This window comes from Serinus canaria, chromosome 11 (genome assembly GCF_022539315.1).
Source record: "Serinus canaria isolate serCan28SL12 chromosome 11, serCan2020, whole genome shotgun sequence".
In the NCBI taxonomy this organism is placed as follows: Eukaryota; Metazoa; Chordata; class Aves; order Passeriformes; family Fringillidae; genus Serinus; species Serinus canaria.
This window is the reverse complement of record NC_066325.1, coordinates 5,114,569-5,133,495: the sequence shown is the minus strand read 5'-3', so window position 1 is coordinate 5,133,495 and position 18,927 is coordinate 5,114,569. Positions and strand designations below refer to the sequence as shown.

Genomic DNA, 18,927 nt, shown 5'->3' with positions numbered 1-18,927 from the left:
CTGCATTTACTAAACAGTTCAGATAGTGAAATTCTTAAATGTAAATTACCACTTCTCCCTCCTCCCCTTTCACAACTCTAGGCTACTCTGACACAGAAAAGCTCACTAAGGCAAAGATAACAGCACCAGTGCAGCTAATTATATTTAGTAAATTAGACATCAGGAAGGAAGATACTGACTATGTAGTGGCGGAGGCTTTTCCTTTCGTGTTCTTTAAATGTTCTATAGAAAGATGCTATGTATTTATCAAATCTCTCACAGTGCCTTCCCAAGAACTCTCTAACATCTTCAATGTTTTTAAGAGAATAGGAGTTTGATGAAGCTGTAGATTCACCTAAAATAAAAGCCAAGAATTAACACATAGGCTTAATATACATATGCATGTTAAGATACATTTTGTCCCTACATATACAGCCAGCTTGCGTACACTGAAACAGGAACTCAGCCCACTGCACTTTTAACTACAGGTATTGCCTTTAATTATAAGAATTTAATGAGCCACATTTGAGCAGGCTCCCTTGCTTTTTAAGTCAAGTGTTTATTTGGAATAGCTAAAACAGATTTCACTTTTTTTTTTTTTTTTTTTTTTACGCTGGGATCATTTATTACCACATGCACTCAGCTTATGAGTTGTGTAAGTCAAGCTTGAAAGTGGAAGAAAAGCACATTACAATGTTGACAGAGTGACCATGCAGGAAGTCAGGGTGCTTTAAGTGAGCTGCAAAAATCCCATTGTGGACTTTTACATAAGCTATTCTTTATTTAGACATGCTTTCTCTGAATGGGAGAGCAAAGTTACAGGAAGCAACATTAAAGCAAATCCACTTTTTTTCTGAATAACATAACTGAATCCCTCACTTAGAAATTATGCTGTTTTTCCAAAAATTATTTCTAGGCAAATCTTTCATCTTCAAAGACAGCCAGCTAATAAGAGGCTTAAATTATTATTTTCAAATTACTTTTGAAATTAGAAACTCATTCACTTCTGAAAGATTGTGATATGACTATATTAAGTAATAGCTACAAAGAATATCACAAGAATAATTTTTGAGATATACATTAACACTTACAGAATTTAAGGTTATATGAATGGCAGTGGGGTTGTTTTTGATTTTTTTTAAAGCCTTCCATACTTCCCTCACAGTACTACTTTCACACTACCCTAGTACTACTTCTCTTTGCATTCACTTGTCTCAAATATTCTTATTTATTTAGGAAGACAAATGTTTTTACTTCAGAAAAAGCTGAAGCTTCTAAGCTTCTTAAGGAGCTTCTGTTCTTAATTAGTAAACATGGATTGTTATACAAGTTCACAAGGACATGCTGCTAACATTCACAGTATTGACTGTACTCTTGAAAAGAGTGTCACAGCCTTCAAGAGCACTTGTAGTGCAGGACAAAAACTGAGACATTCAACTTCCTAAGCTGGGCCACCACCAGGAGGTTGTGACCTAACTCTGCCAGACTGAGAATCAAAACAAAGGCACATTCCTGACAGCTCCTTCATTTAGTTACACATGTAACACATCTTTGCTATTTGTCCTATAAAACATTTTCTGCATTTCAACAGGACCTCCTACACTTTCAGTAAGTTATTAGTGTGTGTTCTATCCCCCTACAAAGTGATTGAAAAGAATTTACCTCTCCAGTTATTTGTGCATCCACCTTGCATCTCAAGACACACATGATGACGTTTAGGATTAAATCCCCTTTTTAAGCAGTCAGCTCTAAATTCAGCACAGCTAAGAAAATCATGCTGGACTAAGTACTCCACAGAGAATTCTTAATTCTACAGGATTTATGCCCCAGTCTCAGCACTAATTTTGCTGGGAGCAACTTGGTATTTCTCTGCAGCAGCAAACCAACATCTGGCCCAGCAAGCTCATAAATGCCAAGGGCTTTTAACCAAGCCAACACTTTGCAGAATGAACACATTTATTAAGCACAAACACTAATTTGCTCACTGTGCAAAGGCAGCCACCAAACTGGCACCAATACATACTTGAGCTTTCTGTTTTTTCCAAGGGATGAGCTATGCACAATATACTAAAGCTTTCTTCTTTTTCATTGTAAAAGGTTTCCTCAAAGAGAACAGGTACTGAGAGAGTGTAATTAAAACCAGCTCCTAGAATGATGAGGTTGCCTTGTATGAAGATCTCCTGAAACAAGACAAAGCAGAACAAGTGTGAAACTGCCAGAGAAAAAGGTGCTCTTTGGCTTCTGCCTCACAGTCACATTTCCAAGGGGGAGAAGAGAAATTTGCAAGGTAAGAAAGCTCCAAATTGGAGAAATTTCACATTTTCATGCTGTGTTGACACTGAAACAAAGGCTCCTTCATTGGACAGTGGCTGGCTGAACCTTGCTTACAGCTACTTCTTTTACAAGTCTACTGCTGGAGGAGGCTTCAGACCATCACCAAGGTCTTGTTTGCAGATTTTAGGGCACTTTTACTAAAAAGGAAATTTTAAAACCCCAGCAGCTTAAGAACAGTACTTAATCCCAGCCTCAGAAAAATACCCCACACCTTGTGTGTATTTCTCACACCTGGCTTTCTTTTCCCAGCAGCTCCAGTGAGGACATCTGGAACAGAAGATCCTGATGGCAGCATGCAAACTACCTCTAGTGCAAGCTGTATGCCCAGGTTCTCAGACTGTACAAAATTACAAATGAAAACCCTGGGATCCTATTCAGTGTCAGCCCTGCTTGCCTTGTCTGTAACCATTAGGTCACACAATCAGTCACAGCAGCAGTGAATCACTTACTGGAGTGTCCCCAAGCTACATTCACATATCAAACAGAAATACCTTTCCATTTAAGGTTTGAAAACTTTCTTCCAGAGGCTTCAGAACATAAGATTCAAACTGGCAGGTAGAAAGACTGTTGCTTGAAAGGCTTCCTTTGCATGGAACTAGCACCTAAAAAAAGTTAAATCATGTTTAAGAGAGAAATGCTGTGTATTGCCAGCTGTTTATCAATACCTTTTGTCCTTAGGAGGCAAGCAATTAAATCAGGCTTTTAAATATTTACAGGAAACATACAGGAGCTATAGGTGCTTTTATTTAAAAAAAGAGAGGCTATCACTAGACACACAGTCTGATAATTAACCCAGAAATTTCACTTAGTAACTTATCTGGAAAAGGCTGACAGATGCAACTGAAGCAAACAATACTAAGGGAAGTAAATTAAATCTTTAGTTACTTAGCACCAGTCACAACTTCAAATGGCAACAGAGGACTAAAAATTATGCAGTTAATAAAAAGGTGAAGCATATATTCAAACTCAAACAAAAATCCATCAGAAAGAAGAAGATCTAAGATAAATATCTTGGGTTTAGGCCAAGAGATTGGCAATTTGAGGCAAATTCTTAATTAGAAAGAAACAAATTTTATCATCAGGTGACAATAACCTCCAGGTTTAACGGAGTTTCTACACACCTAATTATGAATGAAAATTAATTGCAAAATACTCAGATTAGTAAATATTAAGGACTGAAGTTTTTATCCCAGGTCAGTTTAATAGCTTTATTTTGCTATGTAAAATGCTGTCAAATGACTAACTGCTTATTCACCAGACATCTCAAAAGGTCAATCCCATTTAAGGTATAAGCTTGTGAGAGAATATCTAACTTCAGTTTTTAGAAAAGAAAAAAAGCTTTCTGTAGAGTTTAGAAACAACACCAACCTTAGCTTTTTACTACTTTGCAATTTATCAAGAGTTCCATATTAGTAAATAACATGCAACTTAACCTAAAAATTGTTCTGCTTCATTTCCAAGTTTTGTAGGCTTGAAATAATCTTTACATGTTTCAAAGCAGACATAAGATATAAGTTCAAATAGCTACTATTTACTAAGCAGCTTTTAAATACACTTTTTCATACTTACAATACCATGGAGTTCTGCAACTTTGCTGCATAGATCTGGACGTCGCTTCTGAATGGCCAAATAAAAGGGATTTTTCAAGATATCTTCATCATACATAGCCATATGGACTTCAGATACCCCAAGGAGATGTTCTAAAATACATATGGAGAATGGCTGATGTATCATACATGGTATCTGTTAAAACAATAATTGGGAACACCTAGGGGCAGTTTGATTCTCCTTGCACAAAAGGAAAAAGCAGGTTCAGGACTTGATGTAAGCAGCCAATGGCATTGCTTAACTACTATCAAAAGTTATTCAGACAGAATATTTTTCATGATTATACATTTCAAATCACACAGTTATCCTCAATGTCTCCTTAGGCCTTGCAGGTATTGGAGTCTAACTGTGAATATCAGAGAGGAGAAGTTAAGATCAAAATTATTACCACTTTGATATACAAACCAAATTCTCCTGCTGAGATCTAAAGCCAAGAGACAAATTAACCTTTTCAGAGCAGATTCTACTGCACCACTGGACATTGATACTTTTGCACTGTGCTCATGTAAGTCTTAAAACTCACCTGTATAAGGATTGCTCACACACACCAATGAGACACCCAGACAGTGTAACAGAAACCCTCATGTAAGGCAAGCCTCAACTTTCCAGGGGAAGTTAGAGAAGTACACCAAGGAGATATATGAATATCCATGCTATAATTGAAAAGCCACCGTGAAATTTATCATAATTTGTGGTCATCTCTACTCCCATGAAAGAGTCTCAGTGATTCAAGGTCAGGCTGCTAAGTAACATTTGGCTAAACAGAGCAAAAGAGCAACTGGAGAGTGAAAATCCAACCTGTAAACATTGGAAATGCTGTCACTAGGTGCCACAGTGCCCTGGAGAAGATGATCCCTAAGGAATCAGACCTTCACCTGCTCGCTTCCTCAATTCCAATTCTCTGTAACACATCATACACAAGGGCAGGAAAAACCCTAACAGGTACCTTCTAGAATAACTTGAGAATTTTTTTTTAATAAGAATTAACAGGAATACAAATGCTTAAATAAAAAGCTTATTCAGTCTTTCATCTCTTACTTTCCTTAATAATCAACAGAAGTTGCATGATTTCCTCATGCAATTTCAGCTGTATATAGCAAGAAAGGGTGAGCACAGCTAGAGACTTGAATTTGAGCACACCATCCCTACACAATCAGTATCCCACATTTCCTCCAATGCAGAATTATTCCTAGCACATCATTTGCTCAGTGTGAGCTCACTGTATGGCAGCTCAAGGGGGTGGGAAAACATACACCCAATTCCCATGGATTCCAGATAGCCTTTGAGTTTCAGCCATGCTATCAGCTGATCTACTGCCTGCTGGGCTCTGATCCCTCCCCTGACCAGGAACAAGCAGAGTTCCCTTGGAGAGTTAACACAAACACCACCAGGCAAAGTACAAGTAATTTCCATTATAAAGGTATCAACAGCAACCTACAGCTTGGACAGCCCCAGCCTGAACGACTGAAGTCTGGCAGCGGCAGGTATGTGCCTCAAGCAGCTTTCCTGCACAAATCCAGACTAAATGGTCCCTCTGCTTTCAAAGCATACAGTAATAACAAGAGCTTCCATGAAAGACTACTTATCCAGGGCTCCCATATCAGCACAGCCATGCAGTTTGCTAATACCGTGAGGAAGACAATGCTTGCTCATTGACACCTTCAGAACACCAACCAAGCTGAGTAATTAAAGACTGTGAATCTAAAAAAAAAGTCCAGCTTAATATGGGCTCAACATGTGTCAGCAATCTGCATTTGAAGCCCCAAAACCAACCATGTCCTGGGCTCATCCCCCTGCATGGGCAGCAGGTCAAGGGAGGGGAATCTGTCCCTCTGCCCTGCTCAGGTGAGACCCCTCCAGCAGAGCTGCCTCCAGGCCTGGGCTCCCAGCACAAGGACATGGAGCTGCTGCAGCAAGTCCAGAGGAGGGGCACAAAGATGCTCCAAGGGCTGGAGCCCCTCTGCTCTGGAGACAGGCTGACAGAGGTGGGGGGTTCAGCCTGGAGAAGAGAAGGCTCCAGGGTGACCTTACTGCACACTCCAGTACCTAAATGGGCTGCAGAAAGACTTCAGACAAGGGACTGAAGTGACAGGACAAGGGCAAGAGCTTCCCACTAGAAGAGGGTGATTTGTATTAAATGTACAGAAGAAATTCTTCCCTGTGAGGGTGCTGAGGCCCTGGCACAGAAGCTGGGGCTGCCCCATCCCTGGAGTGTCCAAAGTCAGGCTGGACAGCTCTGGTAGAAGGTGACCCTGCCCACAACCAGGGGTGGAACAAGATGGTCCCTTCCAACCCAGACCAACCAATTCTACAATCCCTGAGCTGTCCTACCACAGTGTCTGGGTAAACAGGATGTGTAGCAGTGTGCCATAAGGATGATCACCAGTAATTCCACCACATGATCACTATAAGGATTTCTTGGCAGGTAGCTGCAATCCAAGTCCAAGCTGTGGGCTCCTTCCTCAGCCAGGGCAGAGGGAAGAGAAGAGGCAGCACAAGCCCTGTGGCAGATCTGCTTCAGGAACACAGATTGCTGATCCACACCTTCATGGGCAGAACTAGTTAGCTACAGAAAACCCTGCCTGCTTAACATCTGGCTAGGCCACAATTCCACCTAAGTCTTAATGACTGCAGCTTGCAGTCCAAACATGACTCAGTGACAAATTAGGATATATAACTGAAAAAAATTCAGGGTAAGTCAAGCACCAAGTAGGGCTGTATGTACACACATGGGCAACCTGCAAAATAGTTTGCCATAGCAAGACTTGAGAGTCCTACATGCTTTTTTTTGGATGGTTTTGGATGTTCCTGTCCTCATCACAGCAGATAAACTGACTAGAGCAGAGACTGAAGTAAGAAAGGCAAAGGAGTCCTGTAAGCAGAATCCCATCCATGGAAGGCAGTGATGCTTATAACTAAAAAACTGCATGAAGCAGGTAAGGATTTTCCCCCCCCCCACAGGTGGATCAAACTTTCAGTGAAGGGCATTTTTTTTTTCTTCCCACATCTAATAAGTAGGCCTTAACTGAAGAAAACAGACTCAGGTTACAGATCAGGAACACCTTCCAAAAGGGAAGGTAAGCACATGGTTTAGATTGCTTGGCAAAGCTATCAAGTATCTCTTGTTGTAAATCTCCAAGAATGTGTTGGACAAACCTCTACTAGAGGTGATAGTGGACATAGCAAAGCTGGGAGGGTGGATGGTATGGCCTTTTGAGACACTTTCCAAATGCAGCTTTCATTAATGCAGTTGTCCCACTGAGGCAGTTTTATCTGCCTTTACTTTAGTGAATTTGTGTATCTGTCCAAGCAGCAAAAGATGAGACTGCTGAGATCCTCCCCAAGACAGCAATGGAGAAGCTGTTAACACACCACACACTGCCAGGGGAAAAAGCATATTGACACAAGGAGGCAACCAAGCATCAGACTGCAGTGCTCAAACTGCAGGGCACAAATGTCTCCAACAGCTTTACTGCAGTCTTTCAGCCTAACAAATCTTTAAAGACTTCTTCCCATAACAGGAGGGGAAAAGAACACATACCATAAATCCTCCTCATCATCAAAAAAAAAAAAAACCAAGCAAAATTTGAAGTAACACTTCATTCCCTGCCATAAAGGGTATGAGAAATTTATGTGAGAAGGAGAAGCTCCCACAGAAAGCCTGACCTCATTAAGCTTGCTGTCTGTCTGACCTCTTAAAACACTATCTGTACCTGAAAAAAAAAAAAAAAAAAAAAAAAAAAAAAAGCGCCACTGGAGTGCTTTAAGAATCATTACTGATGGACCACCATAGGAAGAGCTTGAAATGATAATCTTCAGTTTCCAGTTCATGAGTCACACACCACAAGTAACTTAGTGATGTGCAGCCACAGATTCTTTTACTACAAAACTACTGACAGGGCTGAATCACACTTGGAACTCCATCAAGGAGTGAAAAGAAACTGCATTCAAACATTGAATTCTGGCATTTCAGTTACTGTAATGCACCTAAAGTGCCACAGATGTGCTCCACCCCAGGAAGGAAGGTAATTTCCAGTTCACACGGGTGTTTGTCACCCTCCTTGAGCAGAGCAGATGGGAGCTCTGCACTGCTCCTCACATGCATGTTCCTGCACAGCAGGAAACAACCCCCACTGGCCACATTGGTACTGTTTTGAGAATCACAACTCTCAATTTCCTTCCCTTTTCCTCTCCCTTACCCCCACAGCTGTTCAGTGTCTCGTTAGGGGTTAGGTATCACATCTGATTAAAATGTGGCTATGAACAACAAGGGGTGGAATACTTATTACCTAAAACAGTTTAGTTACTGTATTCACTTAGCCCTCCATTACCTTCCCACAGCATTCTCCAGAGAATGTGTGGATTTAGAAGCCATTTAAGTCATCAAGAAAAACCAAACCAAAGGAATTTAGTCTACAAATTCAAGAGAGTACATTAAAGCTTCCCCAAAGCTCAGGCATTTTTTTGAGATTAAGCCAATTTCTTTCCACCCCAAAAGTTAAATGCATCTGAAAATACTGGCTAATGCATTGCTATAATTCTAGGAACACATTAGAATTCTCCATTAAGAGTTTGTTGGCAGAACACAACACCCAGCTTCAACCTAATTTAACTTGGGAGTGACACACACTGCTCTAGCTGCACCTTGGACAGCTTTAACTTTACAGTAAAAACAGAAAATGCACAAAGCCTTATATACATTACCAAACTGATTAATGCCTAACAGAATGCTCATTAAAAGCTATCATCAGCTATATTCACTATGAAATTTATCAAATTCTATCATGCTGAGCAGTAAAGCAATACTCAAGCACTAATGTTATATAAAAGGTTTAAACAGAATCACTTCAGTGTATGGCTTTCATGCCTGTAAACACAGAAATAGCTCAAATTGCTGGAAGAACAGAAGCTAGCTGGATCAGACAATCTAATAAGCATTATGTTACAGTTTAAAAAAGAACTATAATCATAATCTTACAACAGACTAATCCTTTCTAGATCAAAAGCAGAGTGATAATTCTAACAATATAACTATGGTAAAAAAAGAGAGCTCAAGTGAAAAACATGGAACCTAAGCACATCACTGTTTTCTCTAAAGCACTGGAAATGAGGCCTAATTACCTTTGGTAGTGAAAACAGTGACTAGGAATAAATTCTGAGAGTTCATTTTCTCATTGATGGTATTTTCCTTCAGAGATGGACAAGTGAGGAAGCTTTTCCAGAGCTTGCAAATTTCAATTCCTTTTAAGAAGTACTTTGAATATAGACAAACAGCCATCAAAGCAGATGATGTCATTGTATTTGCATTGTTACTTAGCAGTCATCTCCTGTCCACATTCAACTTGTACAACTACTTACTCAAACCTCATCATCTTCTGAACATCCTACTACATCCCTAGTAAAGACTAAACAAAACATTCTGCAGAGAAAACAGCATGAGGGATGGTATATACAAACACTACATAGTCAATGCTGAGCAGCATCATTTTCTGTGTTTTCACCATGGCATTTTAATAATAATTTAGCAGAACAAAGTAAAAACAGCTACCAAAGTCAGTGAAAATTATTAGCCAAATTCAGTAACCTCAGTTGCCTCCAGGACAGCAAGTCAGGATGTTACACTGGGATACTAACATCAAGTACCTCAGTGGCCACTCCACACTCATCCAGCTTCAAGGGAGAAGAATGCCAAGTTCTCCAAAGCCTTCAACACCAGATCCATCAGCATGGCAAGAAGCATAAATTTACTCAATTTCACTTTACCAATATTTTCAAGTTTCATGTGATAACATCAACTTCACCTTAGCTCCCAATAGCTACAACAGGAACAACTAAGGCTTAGTAATCCAGTAACCTGATATTTGCTGAAGTGCTCAAAATAATGAGTAAGTGGGGAGCAACTCATTACTCAACTAAAGGACTTTTATCTCAGAGTAGCTGATAAATACACATATAAACTTTATCAAAAATGTACCATTCTAGCAAACTACACAGCTCCATAAAAAAAAAAAAAAAAAAGGAAAATAAAGCAATTGTTCCCCAGTTCTAAGTTAAGGGTTTTTTATTTTAAACAGAAGTGCTTCCCCCACACACCTTAAGAGTACCACTTGGTAGAAGGAACAGCCAAAGGTAAGCATACCTTCCAGCTCTTTACAAGCAAACAGGAATCTAACAGTGGAATTTAAATAGACTCAGTCCAAAAACTCAAGGTACCACTCCAGTTGCTGTTTCACAGCACTATTACTCCTTGGTTATTCTGCTTCTGGGCAAAAGTTACAATCTGAACTTTAGCCCTACAGCAGCATTCACCTCAAAGTAAAAACAAGATAATTTCTCTTCCTGAGCACTTGAAAACTCTAAAGGATGAGCATTGAGCATCCTGTGAAAAAACACCTGACACATTCCAGTATGCCCTGGTCACCACAAGGGAATAAATAAGTAACTCTATTCCCACCCCTTCTAGATTCAGGTTCAGCTTGTACTGATTTCTGTGAAACAGAAGTATGCAAGAGTAGCACCTTCAAATTATCAGATTATAGAGTGCTGAACTCACATCAGTCAGCTCAAGGCTTACTAGCAACCACTGAAAAACTAAGTTTTATTATCCCACAATATCAGTCTAACAGTAATGGAACAGAGTCTGGAAAGGAAGGGTCATGAGCACTGCAGGAAGATGCTAATTTCTCTCAGCATCTCCCTCCCAGGCACACATTTCTTCCACTGAAGGGTTAAGAGCTGGCACAGGACCTCATGGCTTGGGTTTTGCCTCCACCCAACACCTCCCAAGCCTTTTCTAAGCCTGGCAGCTCTGGCCCTGCTACCACTGCCCCACATCCTTGGACAGGTCTGAGCACACAGCCTTGTACCAGACCCTTGCACAGCTTCCCATGAGCCCCACCTCCAAATCCAAGCCAGAGCTCAGTCGTGAGAAGGCTCACCCTTTGTATTTTAGCAGTGCATTTGCACTATTGTTTGACATGGGCACATCCTTACTTGGCCCAGACTTGGGGGCTTGAGTCTCCCCTGTCACTTGTTCCTTTCCTGCAGAGGAAGCACATTTCAGTATGTGTGGATCCTTAAGCAGCCAAACTTCCCACTTCTACCCAGTTACTCCAACATATTCAAACACACCTTGCTTGTCATTAGCCAAGCATCAAGAAGCATCTGCATCCTCTTTTCTCAAGAGGGTAGACCCTAGATTTCCAATTCTCACAGGTTTAGAAGTCCATCAAAGTGGCTGCAAAGAAGTTTCACTCCTTGGCTTGCCACTGCTGAGCTACATCACATTTTCTGATGGGCAGCCCTGTGCTACTCCAAACAAGCCCTAGAACAAAGTGCAAGTGCTGTTCAGTGAACCACCAATGTTACAAAGAACATTCAGAGGGAGAAGATTAACAGCAAGCACAAAGCTCCCACAACAACTTCTCAAACAAGGATGCTTCCTTCAAATACCAGTGAGCTCTATTTAAGGTCACCTCCTCCTCAGGCTCTCAGAGGTTTCAGCATTTTGGTACTTCCCTCCCCTTCTTTGGAGGAGGCAGGGGATAAGTTCTTATGGAATTAAAATACACAGAGGTTTACTTCAGCTAAATGTTTTCATTTATTTAGGCACCAGTGCAAGGGTTGGAAGGGTGGGAAACAATTCAGCAGGTAAGCTCTAACAAGTAAAAGAAATTATTTTAACCACTACTGGTGTTGTAAATACTACACAATGCAACACATAACAGCCTAAGCTAATTGAGAGCTTCCTGAAAGTAAACATGATACAGAAGTATCAATCTAACATTCCCCCAAAATATAAATTAAGACTCTTCATATGGATCAAATCCTCTCACCACTACAAGCAAAAAACCTAGCAGAAAGCAAACCACAGAACTCAGAGAATTCACAATTTATCAGTGGTCAGGGAGAGAGAAGGGGTTGATGTCACATTTTATTTTCACTGTATTTCATCCTTACTTTCCTTCTTCATCTCATAGTGGCTTCAATCTTTGCCAAGTCATAGCAGTCTACAGACCCAACTTAGTATATGAGCTTACTCTAAAACCAAGTCCCTCAGACAAGGCTTACAAATCATTAAAGCAAAACAAACCCGCATTTACCTAAAATTCTACTTAAAAGTATTAAAATGAGGCTATAACATTTAATTAGTGATGCTCAAGATGCATCACAGAATACTTTGCAAACAGCTTTAAGAGTACTGCACAGGGAGAATATGATCATTAACATCTATTGCAAGAAAGAATGTATTTCCGGGTCCTGTGGCAAGGCTTTCTACTACTCATTATGCTGCTTCCTAAGTCAGTTCTAAGGATTTTTACCTCCATCCTAATAGTCTGCCCAGGACAGTATTTTTGATAGTCAGCATCTTGTCTGAAAGCAGTATCAAGATTTGGATTTTCAGAACATTGTGCCTGACTGACAAACAAGTGAATTTTAAGAGTTCCCACAATCTAAGCAAGTTGTATAACTGCATGCAGCTGAACTTAAATTAGAAGTAATCTAAATAACAGGCTCTTCCCACATGACACACCTAAAGATGCACACAGGCATTATTTGATATAGATTGCAACTGCTGCTACCTTCAGATTTAAATAGTCACATGTTTCTGAACCAATCCTCCCTCTCTCCCCTTCCCAGACACATTTGCAGAAGTGGCTTCCAGATTCTCACATAACTTCAGTGCTCTGTGGCAGACTTTAAAAATAGCTAAAACACACACACAAATATGCATAATTTAGTCAGCAATAAGCTTAACACTTCTGTCACATAGGACTCCAAACTGAGACCTAATCCTTTTTCCACCTGACAATGATTAGGCAATTATAAGACTTCACTTACAATCAGATCAAAATCATCCTGTGTTTCTTTATTCCTACAAAGAAACAGGCATAACTGATTGGCTTCTTCTAGGCTACCAACATGCAAATTGGCAGAGCTACAGTTCAGTTGGTAGTAACTTGATAATCTACACAAGGTTAAGAGGCCATTTCTTCCACAGGTAATAAGTAACCTGCAGCAAAAGCTACATAGGTTTTGGAACTAGGGCCAAAATTAAAGCAAGATAAAACAAACCAAAAACACCCCAGTCAGTGAAGTCCAAGCTACCAAAATCCAGAAAGAGGAACACAGGCTAGACAAGACTATTCAAGCTGGGCTCAGCAGCAGAAAGGCAGTCTGCCTGGACTCTGTTCCTCTTAGCACATTATCTTGCTCACAACACACATTGCCCTGCAAAGGCAGGGATAAAAGATAAGGGATTGGGTCATACTCCCTTCTTGTGGGACTCTTCTGGCTTCACAGCTTTTTCAGGTTACTGTAGCATCACAAAACCACTCAGCTCCCCACAAACGCTGGGGCATACGTGGTAGCATATGCTGTGACAAGCAAGCTCTCCAGAAGCCCACCTGAGCAGACACACCAGGCGTTAGGGACAGCAGAGCTCAGGTCACCGAGCAGCACTCACATCACATCACCTCCATCCCGCTGGCTGCACAACGAGCACGGCCTAGCGCCCATCCGGGCCCACCGTGCTGTACCCAGCACGCCGCCGAGGGCGGCCGGTGGAGCATCGTGGAGCATGACAGTGACAACTGCCGTGTTTCCGTCACTCCCTTATGTGCCGTGGCCTGACTTGAGCTAACTGCAGGTGCCCCGGACCGCACGCCGGCCCTTCCTGCGGATGACAACAGTAGCGAGCTCCTTCCCCAGCCGGGTTCCGGTGGGTCTGCCACACACGGGACACTCGGGGGGCCGGGCAAGGCCGACCCGCCGTGCACAGCGGGGTTCAACACGGCGAGGACCGACCCTGCCGCGGCAGTCGCTGACCAGGGCCGCGTGTCCGCACGGCCCGACCCCGCCGCACTCCGGCTCGGGCGAAGGCCGAGCACGGCCCCGCCACTGCCCAGGCCGCGGCCGAGCGGCCCCGGGGCACGGCACGGCGAACCGGGAGCACTCCCGGCTCCCATCCCGGCAGGCCGGTCCCAGCAGGAGCCGCGGGCTGCCCGGGGCGGGAGCGCTACTCACACCGACACCATCGCCTCCCTGCTCCCCGGCCGCAGAGCCGCTGCCGCCCGCCTCCCCCGCCGCTCCGCGCCCCGGCCAAGCCCTACCGGGGTCCAGGGCGGGCCCGGCGCGGCCGCACGAAGCCAATGGCTGGGCAGAGGCGGGAGGGAGCGGGCGAAGAGCTAGGAGCACCGCGGGATCACTGCCTGCGGAGGCGGAGCCCGCGAGGGCTTATAGGGCCGGGCCGGGCGCTCCCCCCATGTGACCGCGCGGGCGCCCAGCTGGGGCGAGTTAAGTGGCGGCGGCGGGGACAGCCGGCTGCCCGGCTGCCGCTCCCCAGAGCTTTAGCCTTGGCTTTTTTGATTTCTTATTTTTTTCTCCTCCATCCTCAGCGTTGGGCACTTTTCAAACAGCAGCGCCCCGCTGAGCGCGGCGCGAACCGAGCCGCCCCGGTGGCGCTGCAGGCGGCGGTGGCGCGGGGAGCGATGCTGCCTGCCCGACCCGGCTCCCCGCCGCCCGCCCGGGCTCCCGGAGCCGCCTGACCAGCGGGTAAGGGGGCGCTGGATGCAGGCGCGACCTGGAGGCAGCGCTTGCCATGTGTGCTGGTAGCACCCGGCTGTGGCAGCGCCCGGGGTCCGGCACCGGGTAAGTCAGGGCGGAACCGGGCAGGGCGGCACCGGGCACAGCCCCCGCCGCCACCATGGTGAAGGAGGAGTGCAAGGCGCTGCTGGACGCGCTCAACAAGGTTACCGCCTGCTACCGGCACATGGTGCTGACCATCGGCGGCACCTCGGACTCCCAGAACCTGCGGGAGGAGCTCAAGAAAACCCGGCAGAAAGCTCAGGAGCTGGCGGTGGCCAACAGGAACAAGCTCACCACGGTCCTGAAGGACAAAAGCGTGAGCAAGGAAGATAAAGCCGAGTTCGAGAGGCTATGGGTGATTTTCTCCACGTGCCTAGAGATCCTGGAGATCGATATGAGGAGAGCCCTGGAGCTGGGCCACGAGTTCCCGCTGAACGTCCCAAAAAAACACCTGATCCAGACGGGCATGAGCGGGGGAACCTCCGGCGTGGCCGCCCGCGCCATGAGCGTCCAGAACATGAAATACGAGGCCGAGCACAACATAGACGTGGTGGATTTGAAAGACCTCGAGAACGAGATCAACCAGGTAGGAGAGATGATGTACGAGATGGAGATGAAGGTCAATGTCCCCCAGTGGACCGTAGAGGCTAAGCAAGACCCAGGGGCTGAACTGAAATCTACTATCAGCGTGGGCGCTTCCTCTATTGGCATGATCTCTGTGGAGGAAAATAAATCCTTCTGCGATATCAGCAAGGTTCTAGCTGGAATTATTTTCACTGCTGTGCTCATTATCGCTATTGTGCTAGCAGTGTGCGTTGTAAAACTGTCTTAGGCTGGTGCAAGCTCTGACACGAGAAACCCCTCTCCAGCCTGTCTGGAGTGTTTCATGCCTCACCTTCACTTCCAAAGTGTGTTACTTGGATGGACTGAGAATTTTAAGCACTTGAAAGAACAAAGCAGAACTTTTGCCTCTGGATAGCCTAAAATTTGTATCTTCGTGCTTTCTGAAGAAAAGGGATGCAAATCAGCCTGCAGAATAGAATGTCTTCGTTTACTGGAATTGTAATAGTTAAGCGAAGTATCAGGGTATTATCACTACTGGCTGTAACAGGGATTTGCCTGCTATTAATAGGTCACTATTCTCAGAAGCCTGTGGTTTTTGTTCTTCACTAGGCTCTGGTGTTTGCTGCTGGTCACTGTTTACAGTATTGGAAGGTAACATAAATTTGATGGCTAACATGGGTGTTTTGTCTGACCAACTGAATAGAACACTTCTTTTTTTCTATCAAATACAAAACGTATTTCTTGAGCAGAGGAAAGGACTAAGGATGAAAACCCCGATAAAAGAATGTAACCAAGCTCTATTGGTTGTGGAGGGGGGAGAAAACATAATGACGTTTGTTACCAAGTACTGTTTGTTGATTTAGACTGGATTGTAGGGAACCCAGTTGCATGAATTGGCACAGCATATGTCAATGACTAATCGCTTTACAAATCCAGAGAGAATAAAGAGAGTTGCATATTCAGAAAAATACTAGCAAGCCTCATGGTTTTCATTCACATTTACCATGATTTTATCTTTCCCTGCAGAAAGACTGATTCTTGCTGATTTTAATTTTTCTTTCTGAAGCAGCAATTTGTACTCTGTGATTATCTATGAAAACAGGAGCAATGAATCTACCCACAGCAGATGCAATAACATTGGAAAATAGATTTTAGCAAAGAGAAATGATGTTAAGTTAAAGCAGACTTTCCCAATGGGATCCCCTCTCCTGTTAACAGGGAGGGACTGATGCTTGTATGTGTACAGCCACATTTCTGCAAGCTCCCAAACTGCAGAAATCCAGACAAAGCTAAAAATGTGTCTCAGTTTCATATCTCAGTCATGTCTGATTAATCATCTGGGAAGCCTGTAGGATTGGTCCCATTTGATAACACTACAATTCTGTAAGGGAAAAGCAGCAGTAGAGAACTTTCCAGTGCTTCCCTGTGGAATTGTCAACATTTAAATATAAAACTGTGGGAACATACACTTACTTAGCAGAGAAGTTTTACAATATTTTGTAAAAAGGATTTATGTGTAATGGTATTTATTATTTACTTCTGGAAGTACCATCTAGTGCTGTGAACACACGCTGTCTGTTCAGGAATGCTTGGTACATGTGCTACAGTGCCATAGGTGTATGGGGCACTCCACAGCCAAATATAAAGACCCCAAAATACTGGGGGTTTAAGAAGTCATTCTTCATTGATTATTGCAGGAACATTATCAAAAAGTAAAAATCAGACATGTTTTGTGAACAGTTTTTATGCTCGTTAAATAAAATTGACAACGAGCATAACCACCTAATATTTTTTACTGTTTTTGAGTTAAGAGCTAAACATACTTCAAGAAAATGCAGCAAAGAGTTTAATCTTTAAAACTTCTCTGGATTTTTGGGGGAGAAGTGTATTTGAATCTGGTCACTTGTAGGTGAGGAAGAAAACAGTAAGCAGAGGCCTGAATTCAAAACTATAGATTATCCTTATATTGAAGGATAATGTGAGCTCTGCACATTGGTCCAGTCTAACTCCATTCTCTCAGGAATTCAGAGTGTTCCAAGACAACTCCACATTCCTTTCTGTTGTGTCTCACTCATTCCATAGAATATGTTTTGTATGTAGTTCATCTATGTCTGTAGAGATCCCTGACAGCTTTCTAACAAAGCCAGGTCTGTATTTATCGGTGCTACAGTTCCAGCCTGCCTAGACAAGGTGTAATTGCTGAGTGTTCATTTAAATTGGATGATCTCCTTCACAATCACAATAAGTAAACAAATTTAAGGAAAATACAGCAAAAGCTGCAGAAGAATGTTTCTATTTGGATTGCCACCTCTTGTCATTAAGGACCCGTGGATGTTTTCACTTTTTGCACTCTCACTTGGTTCACAGGAAGGTGGAGAAACCTTTGGGCTCTGTTCTGTGCTTCCTGAAAACTCCATAAACCTTGTGAAATCAGACCATTTAACCACATGTTCTCAAACCCCCAAGTCATGAATGCAAGTCTGTTTTCTGGTGGCTAAGTAAATGGTAACAATGACAACATTCATTATCTTTTATCTTGGTATCTTCCACGCACCTAACCATGGATAAAGAGTTTATCCATGCTTAGTTGTGTAGAAGAATTTTTAGGTCATCTTCAAAAGCAAGCCTCAGTGCTGGTAAACTCAGGGTTGGTAAACTGTTAAGTTTTCAGTCCATTGCAGTTTTGGTTTTTTACTTGGATTTTTAATACAGGACTCAAAGAATTCATATAAATAGTCTGTAAGTATGTAAGTCTTTCTTTATTATGAATATGCATACAATTATTACTTAAAGGATTGGCCTTGGAAAAAAATTTCAAATCTTAAAGACAAAGCTGGCTGCAAATTAATTCATCGTTAGTATGTTCCTAAAAGTCTGTATTATATTTAGCCTATTTGAAATTAATAGATTAAGTAGAATTCTAACAGAGGATTGGCACTGTCTACATGGATAAAGTGCTGCCCATCATCTCCTACACATGTTTGTTCCACGTGACAGAGTTTGGCACGACACTGCACAAAACCAAAACTAAATGAAACCTCCATTGCCCAAAAGTACAGAGGCTTCCTTTAAATTAAAAAATAGAGATATAGATTTGCAGTCTTCATTTTTTCCCTCTTCTGGAATGCAACTGGAAGGAGACTGGAAATGCTACTTTGTAAGTGAGAAATGGGAATTCATTCTTCAAAATACTCTATATTGAAACAGCATGGTGAAAAAGCGCATACTCATGTTGATTCGTGAGAATGTAATTATAGTACAAGAGAAAATGGTCATTGCTTAATTAATATCAATGTTGATCTACTTCAGCTCTTTTGTCTTTATTCACAGAATACACATATGAAATTTGCTGTGTAGTAAAATCTTACTCCTGACTTGAATTACACTGGTTTTGCCTGTGCATGGGTGGTATTTTCTACACTTTGAATAATGCAAACATGTTACTGTCACTATTTATTTAACTTCAAATAAAGTACTTCCTTATAACTTACTGGTATGCTTGCAGCAGTAATTCAAATAAAACAAAATCTGTCAGAGCAGGTCCAGAGGAGGCTTCAAAGCTGATCAGGGGGATAAAGCACCTCTGCTGTAAGGGAAGGCTGGGAGAATTGGGATTGTTCAGCCTACAGAAGACAAACTTGGAGGTGACCTAATTGTGCCCTTCCAGTGCCTGAAGGGAGCCTGCAAGAAAGATAGAGTCTATTTACAAGGGATGGAGTCACAAGGGGGAATGGCTTCACAGTGATAGAGCTGGTTCAGATGAGATGCTGGGAAGAAATTGTTCCCTGTGAGGCCCTGTCTCATCCCTGGAAACATTCGAGGTCAGGTTGGACAGGGCTTGGCACAATCTGGTCT

The 18,927-nt window shown here is 42.8% G+C and overlaps 2 protein-coding genes across 11 annotated transcripts in view; one reads left to right on the top strand and one right to left on the bottom strand.

The window, feature by feature from the left end:
• Positions 1-18,927, bottom strand: part of ANKRD27 (ankyrin repeat domain 27) — a 53,756-nt gene that overhangs the window by 27,598 nt on the left and 7,231 nt on the right. For 4 of the 10 annotated variants that reach the window (XM_018914520.3, XM_050979113.1, XM_050979115.1 and 1 more), the window contains exons 1-5: positions 14,034-14,168; positions 3,883-4,013; positions 2,805-2,915; positions 2,003-2,159; positions 180-334 (exon numbers count right to left, since the gene is read on the bottom strand). In XM_018914520.3, the coding sequence (XP_018770065.1) occupies positions 180-334; positions 2,003-2,159; positions 2,805-2,915; positions 3,883-3,984 (525 nt within the window). In that variant the 5' untranslated portion in view covers positions 3,985-4,013; positions 14,034-14,168. Of the gene's footprint in view, positions 1-179; positions 335-2,002; positions 2,160-2,804; positions 2,916-3,882; positions 4,014-13,328; positions 13,354-13,387; positions 13,527-13,947; positions 14,169-18,927 lie in introns of those variants that run through there. The other 6 variants (XM_050979114.1, XM_050979116.1, XM_018914517.3 and 3 more) reach the window with 5 other exon arrangements.
• Positions 14,181-18,562, top strand: RGS9BP (regulator of G protein signaling 9 binding protein). Its single transcript, XM_018914522.3, has one exon. The coding sequence runs from the start codon at positions 14,627-14,629 to the stop codon at positions 15,338-15,340; it is 714 nt and encodes a 237-aa protein (XP_018770067.1). The 5' UTR covers positions 14,181-14,626; the 3' UTR covers positions 15,341-18,562.